At 42.2% G+C, this 17808-nt stretch overlaps 1 protein-coding gene across 1 annotated transcript; it reads left to right on the forward strand.

Annotated features, from left to right (window-relative positions):
- The first annotated feature begins 3064 nt into the window (after window positions 1-3064).
- Window positions 3065-17410, forward strand: Wfdc11 (WAP four-disulfide core domain 11). Its single transcript, XM_008837772.1, has 3 exons — window positions 3065-3161; window positions 7392-7534; window positions 17192-17410. Exons 1-3 carry the CDS (start codon window positions 3065-3067, stop codon window positions 17408-17410), a joined length of 459 nt encoding a protein of 152 aa, XP_008835994.1.
- The last annotated feature ends 398 nt before the right edge of the window (window positions 17411-17808 follow it).

The following is a 17808-nucleotide window of genomic DNA, read 5'->3' on the forward strand; positions in this document are numbered from 1 at the left end:
TCTCACAGAGATCCATCTGCCTCTGCCTTCTGAGTGCTGGGATTAAAGGCATGCATCATCATGTTCAACTGATCTTTTTTTTTTTTTTTGTCTTTTTGAGATGGGGTCTCCCTGTAGCCCCAGCTGGCCTGGAACTCACTATGTAGACCCGGCTGGCCTTGAAGTCACAGACATCCACCTGCCTCTGCTTCCCAAGTGCCACCACACCCAGCATGATCTTGTTTAGTTTTTAAAGGAACCAATTCTTGATTGATTTTATGTGTTGTTTTATTTAGTCTCCATTTGATTAATTTCTGCCTTGATGTTTATTATTCCTTGCTCTCTGTTGGTTTAAGGCTTTGAGGTGCATCATTTAGCTATTTATTTCAGATCACTATAACCCCCCTCCTTTTTTTTGGTAGTCCTAAGAACTGAACCTCTAGGGCCTTGTGTATTTGAGGCAACTGCTCTACCACTGAGCTACAACCCCAGTTCCTTTCTGATTTTTTTAATGTGAAAAACATAGCCCGTTTAACAAATTGTCCTAACAAAACTGGATACCAGCTGGGCGTGGTGGCACACACCTTTAATCCTAGCACTCTGGAGGTAGAGGCAGGCAGATCTCTGTGAGTTCAAGGCCAGCCTGGTCTACATAGGGAGTTCAGGTCAGCTGGGACTACAGGGACACCTTGCCTCAAAAAAAAAAAAAAAGACAAAAAAAAAAAAAAACACAACCAACTACCAAAAAACTGGATATCACCTGCAGAAAAACTAGTTTGTATCTCTATCTCTCACCTCACACAAAAATCAATTAAAATAGATCCATGGATCTTAATTTAAAAGGCTGAATTGCTGAAACTGCTAGAGGAAAACATAAAGACAGGTCTTCAAGATATAAGAATGGGGAAAAAAATTTCAGAATAGGACTCCCAACAGCACAGGAAATCACCCCATGAATTGACAAATGTGATTGCATCGAATTATAAAGCTTCTGATAAGCGAAGAAAACTGTCAGTAAACAGACAGCCTATGGAATGAGAGAATGGTTAAAATCTAGAATATAGAAAGAACTATAAAGACTAAATTCCAAAAAATCCTTCCCCAATCAATAAATGGATTGATGAACTGAACAAATAATTCTCAGAGGAAAAACCACAAACAACAAATAAATATTTTAAAAAGTGTTCAATGTCCTTAGTCATGAGGAAAATGCAAATTAAAACTGTTTTGAAGTTCCATCTCACCCCAGTCGGAATGGTTAGCGTCAAGAAACAAATGACAAGTGCTGGTAAGGACTGGGGAACATGGAAGCCTTGTTCATTGCTGGTGGGGGTGTATACTCGTGCTGCCTCAAAAAGCACTAAACAATAGAACCAGTCCTGGGCACATACCCAAAGATCTGTGTATTCTACCATGGAGATCCTTGCACATCCACGTTTATTGCTGCTCTATTCACAATAGCAAGGAGATGAGAACCAGCCTAGATGCCCTTCAGCAGATGAATGGATGATGAAACGTGGCACATATATGAAATAGAATTTTATTCAGCTGCAAAATACGAAGTTATAGCTGGAAATTCCAGGAAAATGGATGGTTCTGGAAGTTATTATATTAAGCGAAGTATCCTAGACTCAGAAAGACAAATACCATATGTTCTTTCTCATATGTGAATCCTAGGTTCTGGTTTTTGTGTATGCATACTCGTGGGAGGAAGAACAGGTAGCCGTCATAAAAATGGAAAGGTGGCCCTGAGAGGGAAAAAGATTTTAAATATTTTATTTATTATTTTTATTTTTTAAAAATGTGTATCCATGTATTGCCTGCATGTAGGTAAGTGCACCCATGTTGTGCAATGCCTACGGAGGTCAGAAGAGGCTGTCGGATCCCCTGGGACTGGAGTTACAGTTGTTAGCTGCCATGTGGGTGCTGGGATTCAAACCTGGGTCTTCTGCAAGAACAACCAGTGTTCCTAACCACTGAGCCATCTCTCTAGCAACAGGAAAAAGATTTCAAGGACGGGGAGTGGGAGGGTAATAGCATACATGAGGCATGAAAGTGGAAAGGGGAATATTAAGGGTGGTTAGACACAAGAGAGGTGGGGAGAGATGGAAGAGAGGAGTAGGGGACAGGGATCAACTCAAACACGCTGTGTATGAAAATGCTGTGATGAAAACTTTGCATGCTAATTAAAATAAACACAGAGGGTGGGAGTGGTGGCACACGCCTTTAATCCCAGCACTCAGGAGGTAGAGGCAGGCAGATTTCTGTGTGTTAGAGGTCAGCCTGGTCTCCATATAGCGAGTTCCAGGTCAGTTGGGGCTACTGGGAGAATCTGTCTCAAAAATACCAAAAAAAAAAAAAACCAAACAAACATAGAAAGATGAAGAAAATGAAGAATGCTACATGATTTTAGTTTTATAAAATCAATTTATATACATTTGCATGCACCTATGAAAACAGCCTTTCTGTTTCTAAAAGAAATTTTTTGTAGCTGGGCATGGTGGCACATACCTTTAATCCCAGCACTCAGGAGACAGGCAGGCAGAACTTTGTGAGTTTGAGGCCAGCCTGGTCTACACAGTGAGTTCCAGACTAGCTGGGTATACAAGGAGACCTTGTCTCAAAAAGACAGAAAAAAAAAAAAAGAATTTTTTTGGCTGTGTGTGTGAGTGTGTATACCTTTTACATTTTAAACATTTTATAAGATGAATCTGAATTCTCTTTTAATCAAGGGAAGGAAGCACATATTAAAAATGTTTTACTCAGCGGGGCATGGAGGCACATGCCTGTAATCCCAGCACTCGAGAGGCTGCGTCAGGCAGATCTCTGTGAGATTGAGTCCAGCCTGGTCTACATAGTGAGTTCTAGGTCAACTGTGGCTACAGGGAGACCCTGTCTCCATAAACCAAAAGAAAAAAAAAGTTGTACTCAGCAAAAGAAAAAGGAGGGGCATGCAATGGAGAGTTATTGTTTGGCAAAGCCAGCATTTAGCCCGTACGTATCTGTTGCTGGATGGGTAGAGGGCAAGGTATATATTTTGATCTCTAACAGCAACTGAGAAGAAAGCCCGAATATCCAGCCACACATGGTCAACATCATGAAGCCCTGGCTGTGCCTGGTTATGGTATTTGTCTGCATGCTGCTGTTGCCTGTGCTCGGAGGAGTGAGGAAAAGATACACTCGTAGGTGGTGAGGCTGCTTTGGGAACTGAGGGCCAGGGACTGTGCTTATTTCTGGACCCACCTTCCCCAGATTAGCTACTGGAGAACCCAAGCAATTCCCTAGTCGAGGAAGTTCGATGTTTCCTCTTCCTACTTCCAAAACAGCAATGAAAGTCTCTGGAGTATAGAGAACCTCTAGACTTCCAGAAGTTCTGTGCCTTGCTGTGCCCATTTTAATGAGAACCAAATGGGTCTTTCTTTCTTTCTCTTTCTTTCTTTCTTTCTTTCTTTCTTTCTTTCTTTCTTTCTTTCTTTCTTTCTTTCTTTCCTCTCTTTTTTCTTTCCTTCTTTCCATTTTTCAATTTTATCTTCTATTTTTTTATTCTGAGAGAATCAATCTTTTTATTGAAATCTGAAAATTTTATACAATATATTTTGATCATATTTAGATCCTCTTCCCATATCTGCATCTCCTTACCTATCTCCTGCCCAATTTCATGTACTCTATTCTCTCTCTCCTCTCTCTCTCTCTTTCTCTCTCTGTCTATACAGTCAAAATTGTGTCCCCCAAATGCCCTTGGTTTTGGGCATCCACTGGAACCCGGTTAATCTACCAAGAGTCACACCATTAAATGAGACTGACTCTCCCCTTCTAAGCAGTCGTTGATGGCAATTGTTCCTCAGGAGGGTTGGAATTTCTTCCCCACTTCCCTGTGGCTATGCTTGTGGCCCAAGCTTATGTGGGACTTGAGCATGCTGCCAACATTGCTGTGAGTTCATATGAGAAACTGACCAGCTGTCTGGAAAACACTGTTTCCTTGTGGTCATTCACCACCTCTGGCTCTCAAAATCTTTCTACCTCCTTTTCTGTAATCATTCTTGAGCCTTGGGAGGCAGAAGTTCTATATAAGTGTCCTATTCAAAGATGAAACTCTGTAGCCTCTTTTTCTCTGCACATTAGCCAGTTGTGGGTCTCTGTGTTAATCATCATTTTCTGGATAAGGAAGCTTCTCTGTTGAGAGCTGAGAGATGAATTAATCTATAACAGTAAGCCATTAGGAGTCACTGTAATACTATATCTACTTAGCAGAATAATAGTATTTTGCTCTCCCCTATGGCCTGTGATCTGTCTATCCATATGTTCTTAGACCTGGTTAGTCCCATAGTATTTGTGCCACTATTGTACCAGTGGGCATATCATGCCAGGCCAGTTCTTGTAGTTCACAGTTGTGTAAGACTGATGACTTTTTCTTCCTTTCAGTAGCATGCATAGCACCTTCCAGCATTATGAAAGCTAGCCAGTAGAGGTGAAGCTTTAAAGTCAGTACCAGCTTGATTTCTCATTTGTTCTACAGCTCATGTATGTGATGTCTTTCAGCAATAGGGTCTTACAATCAAGTTCTGGTGAGTAGCCAGAATGGGGCAATGACCAGTATTGTTCGAAGATCTCTGGGACCCCTGGTCAACAGCTTTAAAAGGGTCAATTCCTGGCACTGAGCTTTTACTTTGCCAGCCTATAAGTGTCTAGTAGGGGCAATGTTCCCTTGTTATAAGATAATTACTTTTCATCTCTTTTATAATATATATTATAAAGTATATAATATATATACTATATATTATAAAGTATATATATACTTTAAGAAGCTTCTATAGTGCTAGGTTTCCATATGGCTTTTTCTAAAAATCTTTAGTGTTAGTTATTGCTCCTCTGCTCTGCCCTCCCATTCCTCATCTCATCCTACTGTATTATTCCCCCTTCTCCCTTTATATCATGTGTTCTATCTCCCCTCCCTTGAAGCCTCCTTCCCCCATGGTCAGCTATGAGACAGAACACGGGATGTTTGTCTTTCTGGGTCTGGGTTACCTCACTCAGGATGATTGTTTCTAGTTCCATTCATTTACCTGAAAATTTCATAATTTTGTTTTTTAACAGCTGAACAATAGTCCATTGTGTAACTGTACCATACTTTCATTATCCATTCATCAACTGATGGATATTTGGGTGTTTCCATTTTATGGCTATTGTGAAAAGAGCAGCAATGAATATGAATGAACAGATATCTCTGTAGTAGGATGCAGAGTCTTTTGGATATATATTTGTGCTGGATAGCTTAATTGTCAACTTGACACACCTGGATAGAAGGGACCGCATTTGGGGAATTTCCTCTATTGGACTGACCTGTGGCCATGTCTGTGGGAATTTTCTTGATTATTGAGTGATGTGGGAGGGCCCAGCACACTGTGGGTGGTGCCACCCCTGGGCAAGTGGTCTTGTATTGTATAAGAAAGCAGGCTGAGTCTGAGCCAGGGGAGTAAGCCAGTAAGCAGTGTTCCTCTATGATCTGGGTCCTGCCCTGAGTTTCTACCTTGGCTTCCTTTGATGATGGACTGTGCTTGTAAGCCAAATAAACCTTTTCCTCTCCAAGTCAGTGTTTTTAACATAGCATAAGAAAGAAACTAGAACAATGCCCAAGAGTGGTATGGCTGGATCATATGGGAGATTGAGTTCTAGCTTTCTGAGAAGGCTCCACATGGATTTCCACAGTGACTGCACCAGTTATCACTCCCCCCAGCAGTGGGTGAGAGCTCCCCGTTCTCCTCATCTTCATGAGCATTTGTTGTAGTTTGTATTTCAGACCTTAGCCATTCTGAGTGGGGTAAGATAGACTCTCAAAGTGATTTTAATTCGCATTTCCTTGATGACTAAAGATGTTGAACTTTTAAAAACATATTTCTCAGCCATTTATATTTTGTCTTTTGACAATTTCCTGTTTGGTTTCTTGTCTCACTTTTTTTTGATGTTTAGTTTTTTGAGTTCTTTGTATATTCTAGATACTAACCGTCTATTAAGGTATAGCTGGTAAAGGTATTTTCCCATTCTGTAGGTTGCCTCATCACTTGAATGATGGTGTTATTTGCTGTACAGAAGCTTTTTAGTTTCATAAGGTCTCAAATGGGTATTTTTTTGTTGTTGTTGTTTTGAGACAGGCTCTCCCTGTAGCTCCAGCTGGCCTGAAACTTGCTATGTAGACCAGGCTGGCCTCAAACTCACAGAAATCTGCGTGCTTCTGCTTCCCAAGTGCTGGGATTAAAGGCGTGTGCCACCAAACTGGGCTCCAAATGGGTATTTCTTTTAACAAAAAGTTTTTTGATTTATTTGTTTTTAGTTTGTGCGTATGAATGTTTTGCCTGCATGGATATAAGTGTACCCATGTCAAGCAATGCCTGAAGAGGCCAAAAGAGGGTGTTGGGTCCCCTGGAACTGGAGCTATGGATGGTTGTTAGTTGCTGTGTGGGTGCTGGGAACCAAACCTGAGTCCTCTGCAAGAGCAACTAGTGTTTTTAACCGCTGAGCAATCTCTCCATCCCCACAAATGGATGTTTTTTCAAATACATAATCTTAATGTCTACAAATTTTTTAAAATGTGAAAAGGCAACAAATGAGTCCTCAGTGGAGCAAAGCTGTGGGTCGTAGTAGAAGAAAGTAGAGTAGGTGGAGGATGTGAAGAAAAGAGATTGATGCATAAGGATCTGGAGAAAGCTGGATTATTATAGCAAGAGTCTGACAAGATGGCTCAGTGGGTAAAGTGTTTCAGGTGAAAGCCTGAGGACCTGACTTTGATCCTTGGAACCCACATAAAGGTGGAAGGAAAGCTGTCCTCTGACCTTCAAACACACCTTGTAGAAAAATCTACAAGGAGGGAGCATAGAGAAAAATGTGTTCAAGCTATGTGTGTTTGAGCATGCCTGTGATCTCAGAACGTAGGAGGTGGAGGCAGGAGGAGCAGGAGTTGAGGTACATCTTTAGCTTCATATGAGTTTAAGGCAATCCTGCACTACATGATACTTCTATCAAAAAGAAAAGAAAAGAAAAGAAAACGTCTTCAATTCGCTTTCTGACACAGGTGTTGTAATGAGACCAGTGGTTATCTCAGATCTTCATATCTCTTGTTAAATCAATATAGATTTTATAGTCAAGCACATGTACACTTGTGGCACACTGAATCCTGTTTCTGGGGTGATAAAGGAAGGCTTGGGTAAGACCTGTGGACTCAGAGAAGGTGATAGGTTCAGTGAAGATTCTACAAGGTCAGGGCCAATGTGATGACTTCACTGTGTGGAAGCACAACCAATAGACACCTTGATAGGAACACAGGGCTCAGACTGTAGGTGGAAGCCCTAAACTCAAGAAGCTTACAGTGCTTGGTTTTGTGACCCGATCAGCCGCTAACCATTTCATCTTAATTTCAGAGGGTGAACTGTCACTTGAGGAGTGCTGGGGAAAGCCCAAAATTAGCGATTGTACCAAGAAGTGTTCTAGGACTTTTAAATGTGCACACAAAAATCCTACATGCTGCTGGACCTATTGTGGTAACATCTGTGCAGAACCTGGGGTGAGTTGGGAAATGTGTGTTTGGATACGATCTTCACTGATGGACCCTCTGCTCAGAGACTGCTAATCCTAAATAGAAGATTGAGGTTTTCCAGATCTCTACTCCCACTCTCTTACACACACACACACACACACACACACACACACACACACACACGCCCCACTCTCTTACACACACACACACACACACACATACACACACACACACACACACACACACACACACACCCCAGCTTAGAGCCTCCCTCACCCTAACAACCAATGTCTTCTCTTTATACAACTCAATAGTTTGCTATTTCCCTAACTCTTGTTTTATTTATTATTTTTATTTTATGTGTATGAGTGAATTGCCTGCATATATGTAAGTGTACCTGAAATTGGAGTTATGGCTGGTTGTTAGCCACCATGTGGGTTCTGGAAATCAAAGCCGGGTCCTCTGCAAGAGCTGCTTGCTAGAGCCATCTCTCCAGCCCCTATTTCCCCAACTCTAATCTACATTTATAACCACTAACTCCACAGTAAGATTTTTCTATGGACACATTTGGTTTAACCAGGTTGTTCAATGGACCAATGTCTCATTTTCTTAGAGGTGGAGGTTATGCTGTTGACTGGTGGGTGTGGGAACTACCAAGCTTGAGGAGGAATGCTCATTTTTCACAAATGTCATGCCTCTAAGTGTCTAAACTTTTTCTTTTACAGACATTTTTTGAATGAATGAAAGAACCTTAACTTCTCACTGGATCATCATCTATGTGAACTGGAAGATGGTTAAGAGACCTCAGAACAGTACTGTGTGGTTACTTTTAGGAGCACCATTTGTACTGAGGGGTAAAAAAGGCAAAACATTTGAAAAATAAACCAACGGTCAGACTTGAGTTGTTTCTTTTTCACACCTTTTTTTTTCTACCTGTTTTACTCCTTAGTATATCATTTTTTTGTCGTTTTTTGAGACAGGGTCTCCCTGTTGCCCCACCCCAGCTGGCCTGGAACTTGCTATGTAGACCAGGCTGGCCTTTAATTCAGAGATCCACCTGCGTCTGCCTCCTGAGTGCTGGGATTAAAGACCCGTGCCACCACACCCAGCTACCCTTCAGAATACATTGTTTTAAAAAATTATTTCCTTTTATAATTTCATATATATGTATATATATATAATTTCTTTGACAAAAAATATTAAAGGGCAGAAGCTGGAGAGAAGGCTTAGCAGTTAAACACACTGACTGCTCTTGCACAGGACCTGCGTTCGATTCCCAGAACCTACATAGTGACTCAGAACTCTCTCTAACTCCAGTTCCAGGGGACCTGGTACCCTCTTTTGGCCCTATGGGCATTGTACCTATATGGCACACATACATACTTATAGGCAAAACACTCACACACATAAAATAAAAATAAATTTAAAAAATTTAAAAAACATTCTTTGATTGAAGTCCTGTTACCTTCCCTTACCTCCTCCTCCACCAGAGCACTATGGTGCTCTTGATTGCATTGATTACAATTCCTAATTGTACCTATGTGGTAAGCTTAGGATTTATGAACTACTCTTGCATATTTCAAGGAACATAAGTTTTTCCATATGATTTTAATGTGGGGGATCGGTAAGCAACCTTTTATTTCATTTTATGTGCATAGCGTTTGGCCTGCATGTGTGTAAGTGCACCCACGCATGCAATGCCCATGGAGGCCAGAAGAAGGCACTGGATCCCCCAGAACTGGAGTTATGGCTAATTGTTAACTGCCATGTAGGTGCTAGGAACTGAATCTGGGTTCTCATCAAGAACAACCTTGTGCTCTTAATTACCAATCCATCTCTGTAGCCCAAGGTTATAGTTTTTTTTTTTAAAGAAACATAAGGAGATTTGTGTAGGTCTTACACATGCTGTCACAAGTGCTATGGGTTCAGATGTGCAACTGATCTATAGTACCAAGATACCTGGTGTCCTTGTATTCATTCACCACCTCTGGCTCTTACAATCTTTCTGCCCTCTCTTCCACAATTATCCCTGGGCCTTGGGAGGAGAGGGTGTGATATAGGTGTGATATACTGTGTCAATATAGCTAATGGCAATTGATAACTTCTTGAAGAGGGAGAGTTAGTTTTCTTTAAAGGGGTGATATAGGGAGGTTGACCAGGTTGCAGGGAATGGGCCCACACCCAAGAGCATTTGGAGAACACAAACTCAATAAGGCTTTGAAAAAATAATAATAGAGGTCATGAAGTTAGTGGGTTAGGAAGGTGGGGGTAGATATGGGGATGGCGGTCTGAATATAATCAAAATACACTGTGTGAAATTCTTGAAGAATCAATAAAATAGGGGCTGGTGAGATGGTTTAATGATTAAGAGCACTGGCAGCTCTTGCAGAGGACCTAAGTTTGATCCCCAGCACCCACATGGCTGCCAATGACCATAACTCCAGTTCCAGGGAGTCCGACACCCTCTTCTGACCTCCAAGAGCATTGTGTGACACAAGTGCACCCACCTACATGCAGGCATTACACTCATACACATAAAATAAAAATAATGCAATATTTTAAAAGAATCAATAAAAATACAAAAAATAAGAAAATGAATGGTAAGCATTATGGCATCAGTCCATGTTTCTTCCTACTTGCATGAATGTGTCTCCCTCTCCTTTTTCTGTACCTGGCTGTGCAGGAATAGAGAAAATTCTAGTTTCCATAATTCAAACAGGTTAGATAAATATGTTCTCTCTGTGGAGAAGAGGCTCTGTGTTGGACTCAGCTTTCTGTAGGAATTTCCCATCCTGAGCTCACCCCCACTCCAACCCACATTCCAGTTCTAGCCTTCTCTCTGGTATGCTGGGGACTGTACCCTCCACATGGGAATTTTTTGTCCAAGGCACTGAGGGATTGTGGAAAGTGTGCTCACATTTCTATATGCCTTTGCCGCTCTGCTGGGTGTTTATTTATTTATTTATTATTTTATGTATATGAGTGTTTTTCCTGAATGTATGTAGATGCACCACATGCATGCAATACCCGTGGAGGCCAGAAGAGGGTGTCAGATCCTCTGAAGCTGGAGTTTTAGACAGTTGTTAACCACTCTGTGGTTGCTAGGAACTGACCCTGGGTCCTCTGCAAGAGCAGCCAGTGCTCTTAACCACTGAGCCATCTCTCTAGCCCATCTGTTGGGTGCTTTTAAAAAAATGTTTTATTTTTATTATTCTTTTTATTTTATGTGTATGAGTGTATTGTCCGCACAATGTATGTGAGTGCACCTGTGTCGTACAATGCCATGGAGGTCAAAAGAGGGCTTTGGATTCCTCTGGAACTGGAGTTAAGGATAGTTTGTAGCGACCATATGGGTGTTGGGAATTGAACCTGGGTCCTCTGCAAGAGCAGTCAGTGCTCTTAACCGCTAAGCCATCTCTCCAGCCCCCCCCCCTTTTTACATGGATCCCACCTTTTTTTTTGCACCAATGGTCCACAGTTCTTATATGAAAATCCTGGCATCTGTTGGCAAGACTGAGCCATGAGCCAGGTTCAGTGTACTTCTGGTATTCTTGCATTGGCACTCACTAGGCAGTGGTGGAGTGGTACCTTCCAAATGCTCTTCAGGAAAATTATTCTAGGGTGCCTATGGAGAACACCAGCTCTGGACTCCTATGATGCACCTTTGCTGCAGTCTCCACAACCCATGTTGTCCCCGCTGTCTTTCCACCCACCATGTGCCCAGCTTCTGGTTGCATCTCTGTAGCTTGCTCAATCTATCTCTTACTGTTCCTATGGCACACATGCCACGAGGGGCCAACACCTCCTTAGATTTAACCACTGATCCCATCCCAGCATGGGCAGCACAGCATTTCTGGGTACTTGCTGGTGGCTGCTCCTGGATGCTTCTCCTGTGGAGGACTTTGTGGATCTCTCCTCAGGCTCTTTCTTTTCTTTCTGTGTTGTCATTGTTTGTTTTCCACACCCTTCAGCTGTCCTACCACTCTTTTTGCAGTTTCTGATGTTTTGGTCTTTCTCTCAGGAATACAGTCTATTCTTTTTTATCCCAATTCCTCTCCTTCCCTGGGTCACACAGAGGCAGCATGTAGTTTGCCATCTTACCCAGAACCTCTAGGCAGATATCTGGAAACGAAAACATCCTCCATCAACATGAAGAGACAACTGTTTTCACATAGTCATTCCATCATTATTCTGAATAGTCAGGATATGCAATCTCTCAACAGTCAATCGATGAACAAGTGGACGAAGAACATGATGTGTATCTATACAATGAAGTACCTTATCAACTTTATCAGAAAGGAAACTGTGCCATTTTTGAAAACATGAATGAATCTAGAAGACGTTAAGTGAGACTAGTCAAGCACAGGAAAAAAAAAACTACATAATTTCACTTAATATGGGTTCTAAAAGCATTAAGATCACAGAAGCAGAGAGTAGAGTGGTGTTTACTAGGGGTCGAAGGGTGTTGGTCAAAAGATTAAAAACATTTTTCAGTTAGATTGAAATGCTAAATTCAAGAGTTTTTAAAAATATTATTTTTATTTTATTTTCTGTCTATGAGTGTATTGCCTGCATGTAAGTGCAACCATGTCATGCAGTGCCCACAAAGGTCAGAAGAGGCCATCAGAGCCCTGGAGCTGGAGTTACAGACAGTTGTTATCTGCCCTGTGGGTACTGGGAATTGAACCCTGGCCCTCTGTAAGAGCAGCTAATGCTCTTAACCGTTGAGCAATCTCTCTAGCCCCCTAAGTTTAAGAGGTTTTTATAAAAGCATGGTGATTATAGTTAATGTCCATATATGTTATATATAGTGTTTTTTATCTACTTTGTTTTTTACAAATATATTACCCATTTATTGTGCTAATGTCATCATTTTATTCTTCAGACATAGACCACTAATTTATCACAAGTTTTACTGCTTACTTTAGTAATGTTGATATGTCCTTTTATTTTATTTTTTATTATTCCAAAGAGAGGCAAATTTAACATATTTTTCCAGAAATAATTTGAAGCATGTTACATAAAAATATATACAATGAAGTTTAAGGGGGAAAAATAGGAATAAGAAATCAAAGACCAAAAGATTTGCCAACATGGGGTCAACTTTGGTGGAATAATGAATGTTTCCATTAGCTCTGTTCCTTTTTTTTTGAAAATCCTAGTGACAGAGCATAAGAGTGGGTGCCCCCCCATTTATGGCTGTGCAGGAAAGTCCACACTCAAATATAGATCCTGTGACTTCCCGACAGTGGCACAAAATGGCGAGAAGGGTGCCTCATGGTGTTCTTGGCTTATATATCCTTAGCCCCCTCCCCCACATGCAGCTAAGGTCTACTGATTAGGTGGGAGGGGTAACTGACTCCCCCCTCAAGTACTTGATGAGTGTGGGAAGGAGGTGTGACTATAGCTTGCTAGCACAGTGGTTGGAGGACACTTCCAGGTCACACTCCACCCCTTCCTTTTGCTCTTACATTCTTTCTGCCAACCTCTTCAGCAAAAGTCTTTGAGCCCTGGAGAGGGTGATAGGTGTGGGATGATCTTCTTCCCATTGTGGCAAGACACTGAACTTTTGGGTCTCTGCATCATCTATTTTCCATAGATGTTGGCCCATTTCAGTGGGATTCCATCTACTATAAAGAAACAAACAACAAGACGCAAGAACATCTAAATGGTAGCTGCTATAGTAACTTAACCTATGAGCATAAACACAAATGCTTGGTCTGTACTTTAGCAGGTGCGTCACATCCATCTAACAAAACAATTGCAGTGGCTTCCCCACTGGAGACTATATCCTCCCCTTCCACAGGGTGTTGGTCTGGTCTACAGTACCAGATGTGTGTTCCACCTCTAAGAGTGGGCATTATATCCAATCGAAAATTTTCTGGTTGTACATTCACTAGATACACTACTATTGCACCAGCAGGAACATCTCATGTCCCATGTTGATAGTGCAGCACTTGGGGTCCCTAGTTGAATAGGATGGTTCTCCCCAGCCATCTGCATGTCACCTTCTGGCACTATGAAAGCTACCCAGGGAGTTTCCAGCTTAGTCCAAGCTTGATTTCTCCCACTCCTGTGCTCACATCATGTGGTGTCTTCAGTAATAGGGTTTTACCATCCACTTCTGATGTACAACCAACATTATTGGCAATGACCTTCATTGTTTTGGGAACCTCTAGGGCCCTTCTGACCAACAGCTCATGGGGGGAAAATTATTGTAAATTAAAAAAATTTTAATTAATTTTTATTTTATGTGTATGAGTGTTATGCCCACATGTGTGTAAGTGCACCTGTCATGCAGTGCTCACAAAGGACAGAAGAGGGCCTCAGATCCCCTGGAACTGGAGTTATGGATGGTTGTTAGCTGCCATGTGGGTGCTGGGATTGGAACCCAGGTATTTTATAAGAACAGCCAGTGTTCTTAACCCCTGAGCCATCTCTCCAGCCCCTATTTATTGTGCTTTTTATTAAGTTTGTTCTTTGGGCACTGGGCATGGTGATGCACACCTTTAATCTTAATATTCAGGAGGCAGAGGCAGGAAGATCTCTGTGAGTTCAAGGCCAGCCTGATCTACATAGCAATTCCAGTCCAGATGGGGCTACAGGGAGAGCCCCATCAAAAACAAAATAATTTTTGTTCTTTGGCAATTTCTTAGGTGTATATAATGCATTCTGGTTACCACCCCCTGTCTCCTTTCCACCCCAGCAAGCCCCTCTCCTCCCTACAAGTCCCTTTCCTACATTCATGACTTTTTGTTTTGTTTTGAGACCCACTGAGTTTAACTGTGACCACCTGAGTTACCATGGGGCTGGAACTGTCCATTGGAGCCCAGCGGGCTCAGCATGGTTGTACAACTGACAAAGATGACTAACCCTCTCCCATAATCTACATGTAGCCCAATAGTTCATCAGGGAGGAGGAGGACCCTGTGAGCTCCTCCACAACCGTGTTAATAGTGGCTCTGGAGTGTTTTCACCACAAACAACGTGAGTGAGGTGGTGTAGATGTTAGGCATCTAGATCTACACAGGATAAATACAATGTTGTTAACTAAAATAAAAGAATTTAAACAAGAACAATCCAAGAAAATCATGTAAATCATAGGATACTCAAATTAACTTAAAAAGGCTGTCACATGCTCACCACCAACAATTCAGAGTAGCTTTAGGAATCATAAATTTAGTGTTCTGCATCTTAGACTCTCATTTCTTTTTATCATTAATTTTTACTAAAGATTTTCAGGATGTGAACTCTTCCCAAAATAGTGAACACATTAAGCATAAAGAGCTGAATTAAAATGCCCAAAATCTGCATAAAAGGCAGATGTGGCCTCCACTCCCTATTCAAGTTCTACTGCCTCAACCTATCAGTGATCCCCACCTCTTCCTGACCCCCCTCTTCATTTCAGATATGCCAGAACCTAGCAGGCTGCTCACCAAGGGCTCTTCAGTGGCCCCATATGGTATGGAGATTCCAGTCAGCTGCCTCCCACACCCTGTCATCACCCCAAAGCCCTGTACTAGTTCTGTGCCATTGCCAAGAGCACCTGAGTGGCTCCCTATTATCCTCTAACCTCTGGTAGTCACCCCCAGAAACATTTTCCCAGGCAGAGAGCAACACTCAGAGACTGTCTCCTTCCCAACCAACCATCCCATCACACTGTCCAGAGATTATGAAGGGGGTCCTGAGGCCTGGAACACAGAGATCTTCATCTTGAACTCAGTCCTACCTGACCCCACCTGAGATTGGTGTGGCAACCTCCCCCTGGCTCCCAGGAAGCACTGCTCATTCCCACTATGACCCCAACTTCCGTCATGAAAGACTACCTGTAGAACCCTGTAGCCTTACACAGACTTCTGAAGACTGTCAGTGAGAATTTACTAACTACAGAATTTTTGCTCCTGGGCTCAAAGTTCACATATCTCCCACTGTGCAAGAGACATGTCTGAAAATCCAATCCCACATCAACACAGAGTTACCACAAGACTGAACACCATGTACCATTTAGCTGGTTCACAACCTGACACATTGAAGTAACATCAAATGAAGATCCAAACACCGACTCAACAAAGATGAGAACAGATACCCTTACCAGGAATCACCACCACTGACTCAACTCCGAATGCTTAGGTGCAATTGCAAAAACATAAACAATATGAATAACCAAGACAACACATCCAGAAGTCAGTACACACACCACAATATCTTATGAGAAGAGCAACAGCTGAGGCTCAAGTCAATGATTTTCAAATAGTGATTATAAATACATGCAACAGTGAACTCAAAGAGGATGTATAATAATTCTGGAATGTAGAGTGTGGAAACACAAACAGCTGAATAAAGTCAGGAAAATAACCCAAGATAAGAAAATAGAATTTAATAAAAAATAGAATTTCTGAAGAAAAGTCAAATTGAAATAAAACTTGAAACGAGGAAGTCAGTGAAATTAAAAAACACAGTGAAAAACCTCACCAACAGAACGAACCAAGTGTGGGAGAGAACAAGCACTCCCTGAAGGTAGAAGGATTGGATCATTCTGTCAAAGAAAATGTTAAATCTAAAAAACACCCAGGAACAGAATGTGCAGGAACTTGGGGATATTATCAGAAGACCAAATCAAATCATAGGTCTAGAAGAAGTAACCTGGGTCAAAGGCACATAAAATGTTTTCAATAAAAAGGAGGAATTTTACCAAATCTAATGAAGGAAGTGCCTATGAAGGTGCAAGAGACGTATAGAAAACCAAAATTGACAGGACCAGAAAAGAATCTCCCTATGTCACATAATAAAATACAAATGTACAGAACAAAGAAAGGATACGGAAAGCTTCAAGAGAGAAAGACTAAAACACATACAAAGGCAGGTCTATCAGAAAGACACCTGACATTTCAAAGGAGACTCTGAAAATCAGAAGGGCATGGACCGATGTTCTACAAATTCTTAGACCACAGATACCAAGTCAGGCTATACCCAGAAAATTATCAGTTGTAGCAGAAGGAGAAAGGAAAACTTCCTATAATAAGAACAGATTTAAGGAGTTTATGTCCGCTAAGCTAGCTCTGCTGAAGGAATACTTCCCTCTGAAGAGAAGTTAAACATACCCAAGAGGCCACAAAGAATAAACAATTCTAGAACTGTTAACCAAAAGACGCCAAAGAAAATAATACTACCACACCAAAATAACAGGTATTAATAAGCATTGACTGGTAATAACTCTCATTATTAATAGTCAGACAGTGCTCTTAACTGCTGAACCAGTTCTTCAGCCTTTAAAAAGTGTTTTTGAGACAGGGTCTTGTGGGAGACAGGCTTGAGCCTAGGGTGAAAGTCTTAATGACAGCCGTACAGCAGGCCCGAGGCAATGGCCTGACCGCTGGAGCCACAAGGAATGCTTTGTGACATTTGCTCCCATTGGCAGATCATGAGACTGATGCCTAGAACTTGCCACTCCCTAATCACCACCCTTGGAATTCCAAATTGCAACACTTAGATATTGCGACAGTCACAGTCATGTGGTTTCCAGGATCTAAGGTATCCTACTTGCTGTGCTGTGATTGGACCACTACCCTTATATAAGCTTGTGCCTTCCTGCAATAAAGCAGATGTGTCACTGAACCTGGTCTCCTGTGTCTGAATGCAACTTTGCTGACACAGTCTCATCACCAGCCCTGGGGTTTGGGACCAGGCAGAAGCAGCCATGACAGAAGGCAGCAATGGGCGAGGAGAAGAGTGGCATCAGCGCAGGGCAGGCAGAAGAGCGGCCTCAGCCCAAGGTGAGCGGAAGAGCAGCCTCAACGCCTGTGAGAACGAAGGAGCAGCACCTGTGAGAGAGGAGCAGCCGCTGCTGGCGGTGACCGCAGGGTCTCAGTATGATGGCTTGAATGGTCTGGAACTCCCTATGTAGACTAGGCTGGCCCGAGCGGCCTCAGCCCAAGGTGAGCGGAAGAGCAGCCTCAACACCTGTGAGAACGAAGGAGCAGCACCTGTGAGAATGGAGGAGCAGCCGCTGCTGGTGGTGACTGCAGGGTCCCAGTATGATGGCTTGAATGGTCTGGAACTCCCTATGTAGACTAGGCTGGCCCCCAACTCAGAGGAACTCCCTAGGTAGACCAAGCTGGCCCCTGATTTACGGAAATCTGCCTGCCTCTGCCTTCCAAGTGTTGAGATTAAAGGTGTATACCCCTACCCTGGCTCAATGGGCTTTCCTTGCTGGTCGATATTGAACTCAGCACATCAACCCAATGGTGGCATTTCAGGCAATTTCCTGTAGTTCATGAATTAAGGCAGGGAAGGCTGATGGTG

Source organism: Nannospalax galili, unplaced genomic scaffold (genome assembly GCF_000622305.1).
Source record: "Nannospalax galili isolate Female #2095 unplaced genomic scaffold, S.galili_v1.0 scaffold1939, whole genome shotgun sequence".
NCBI classification, from domain to species: domain Eukaryota; kingdom Metazoa; phylum Chordata; class Mammalia; order Rodentia; family Spalacidae; genus Nannospalax; species Nannospalax galili.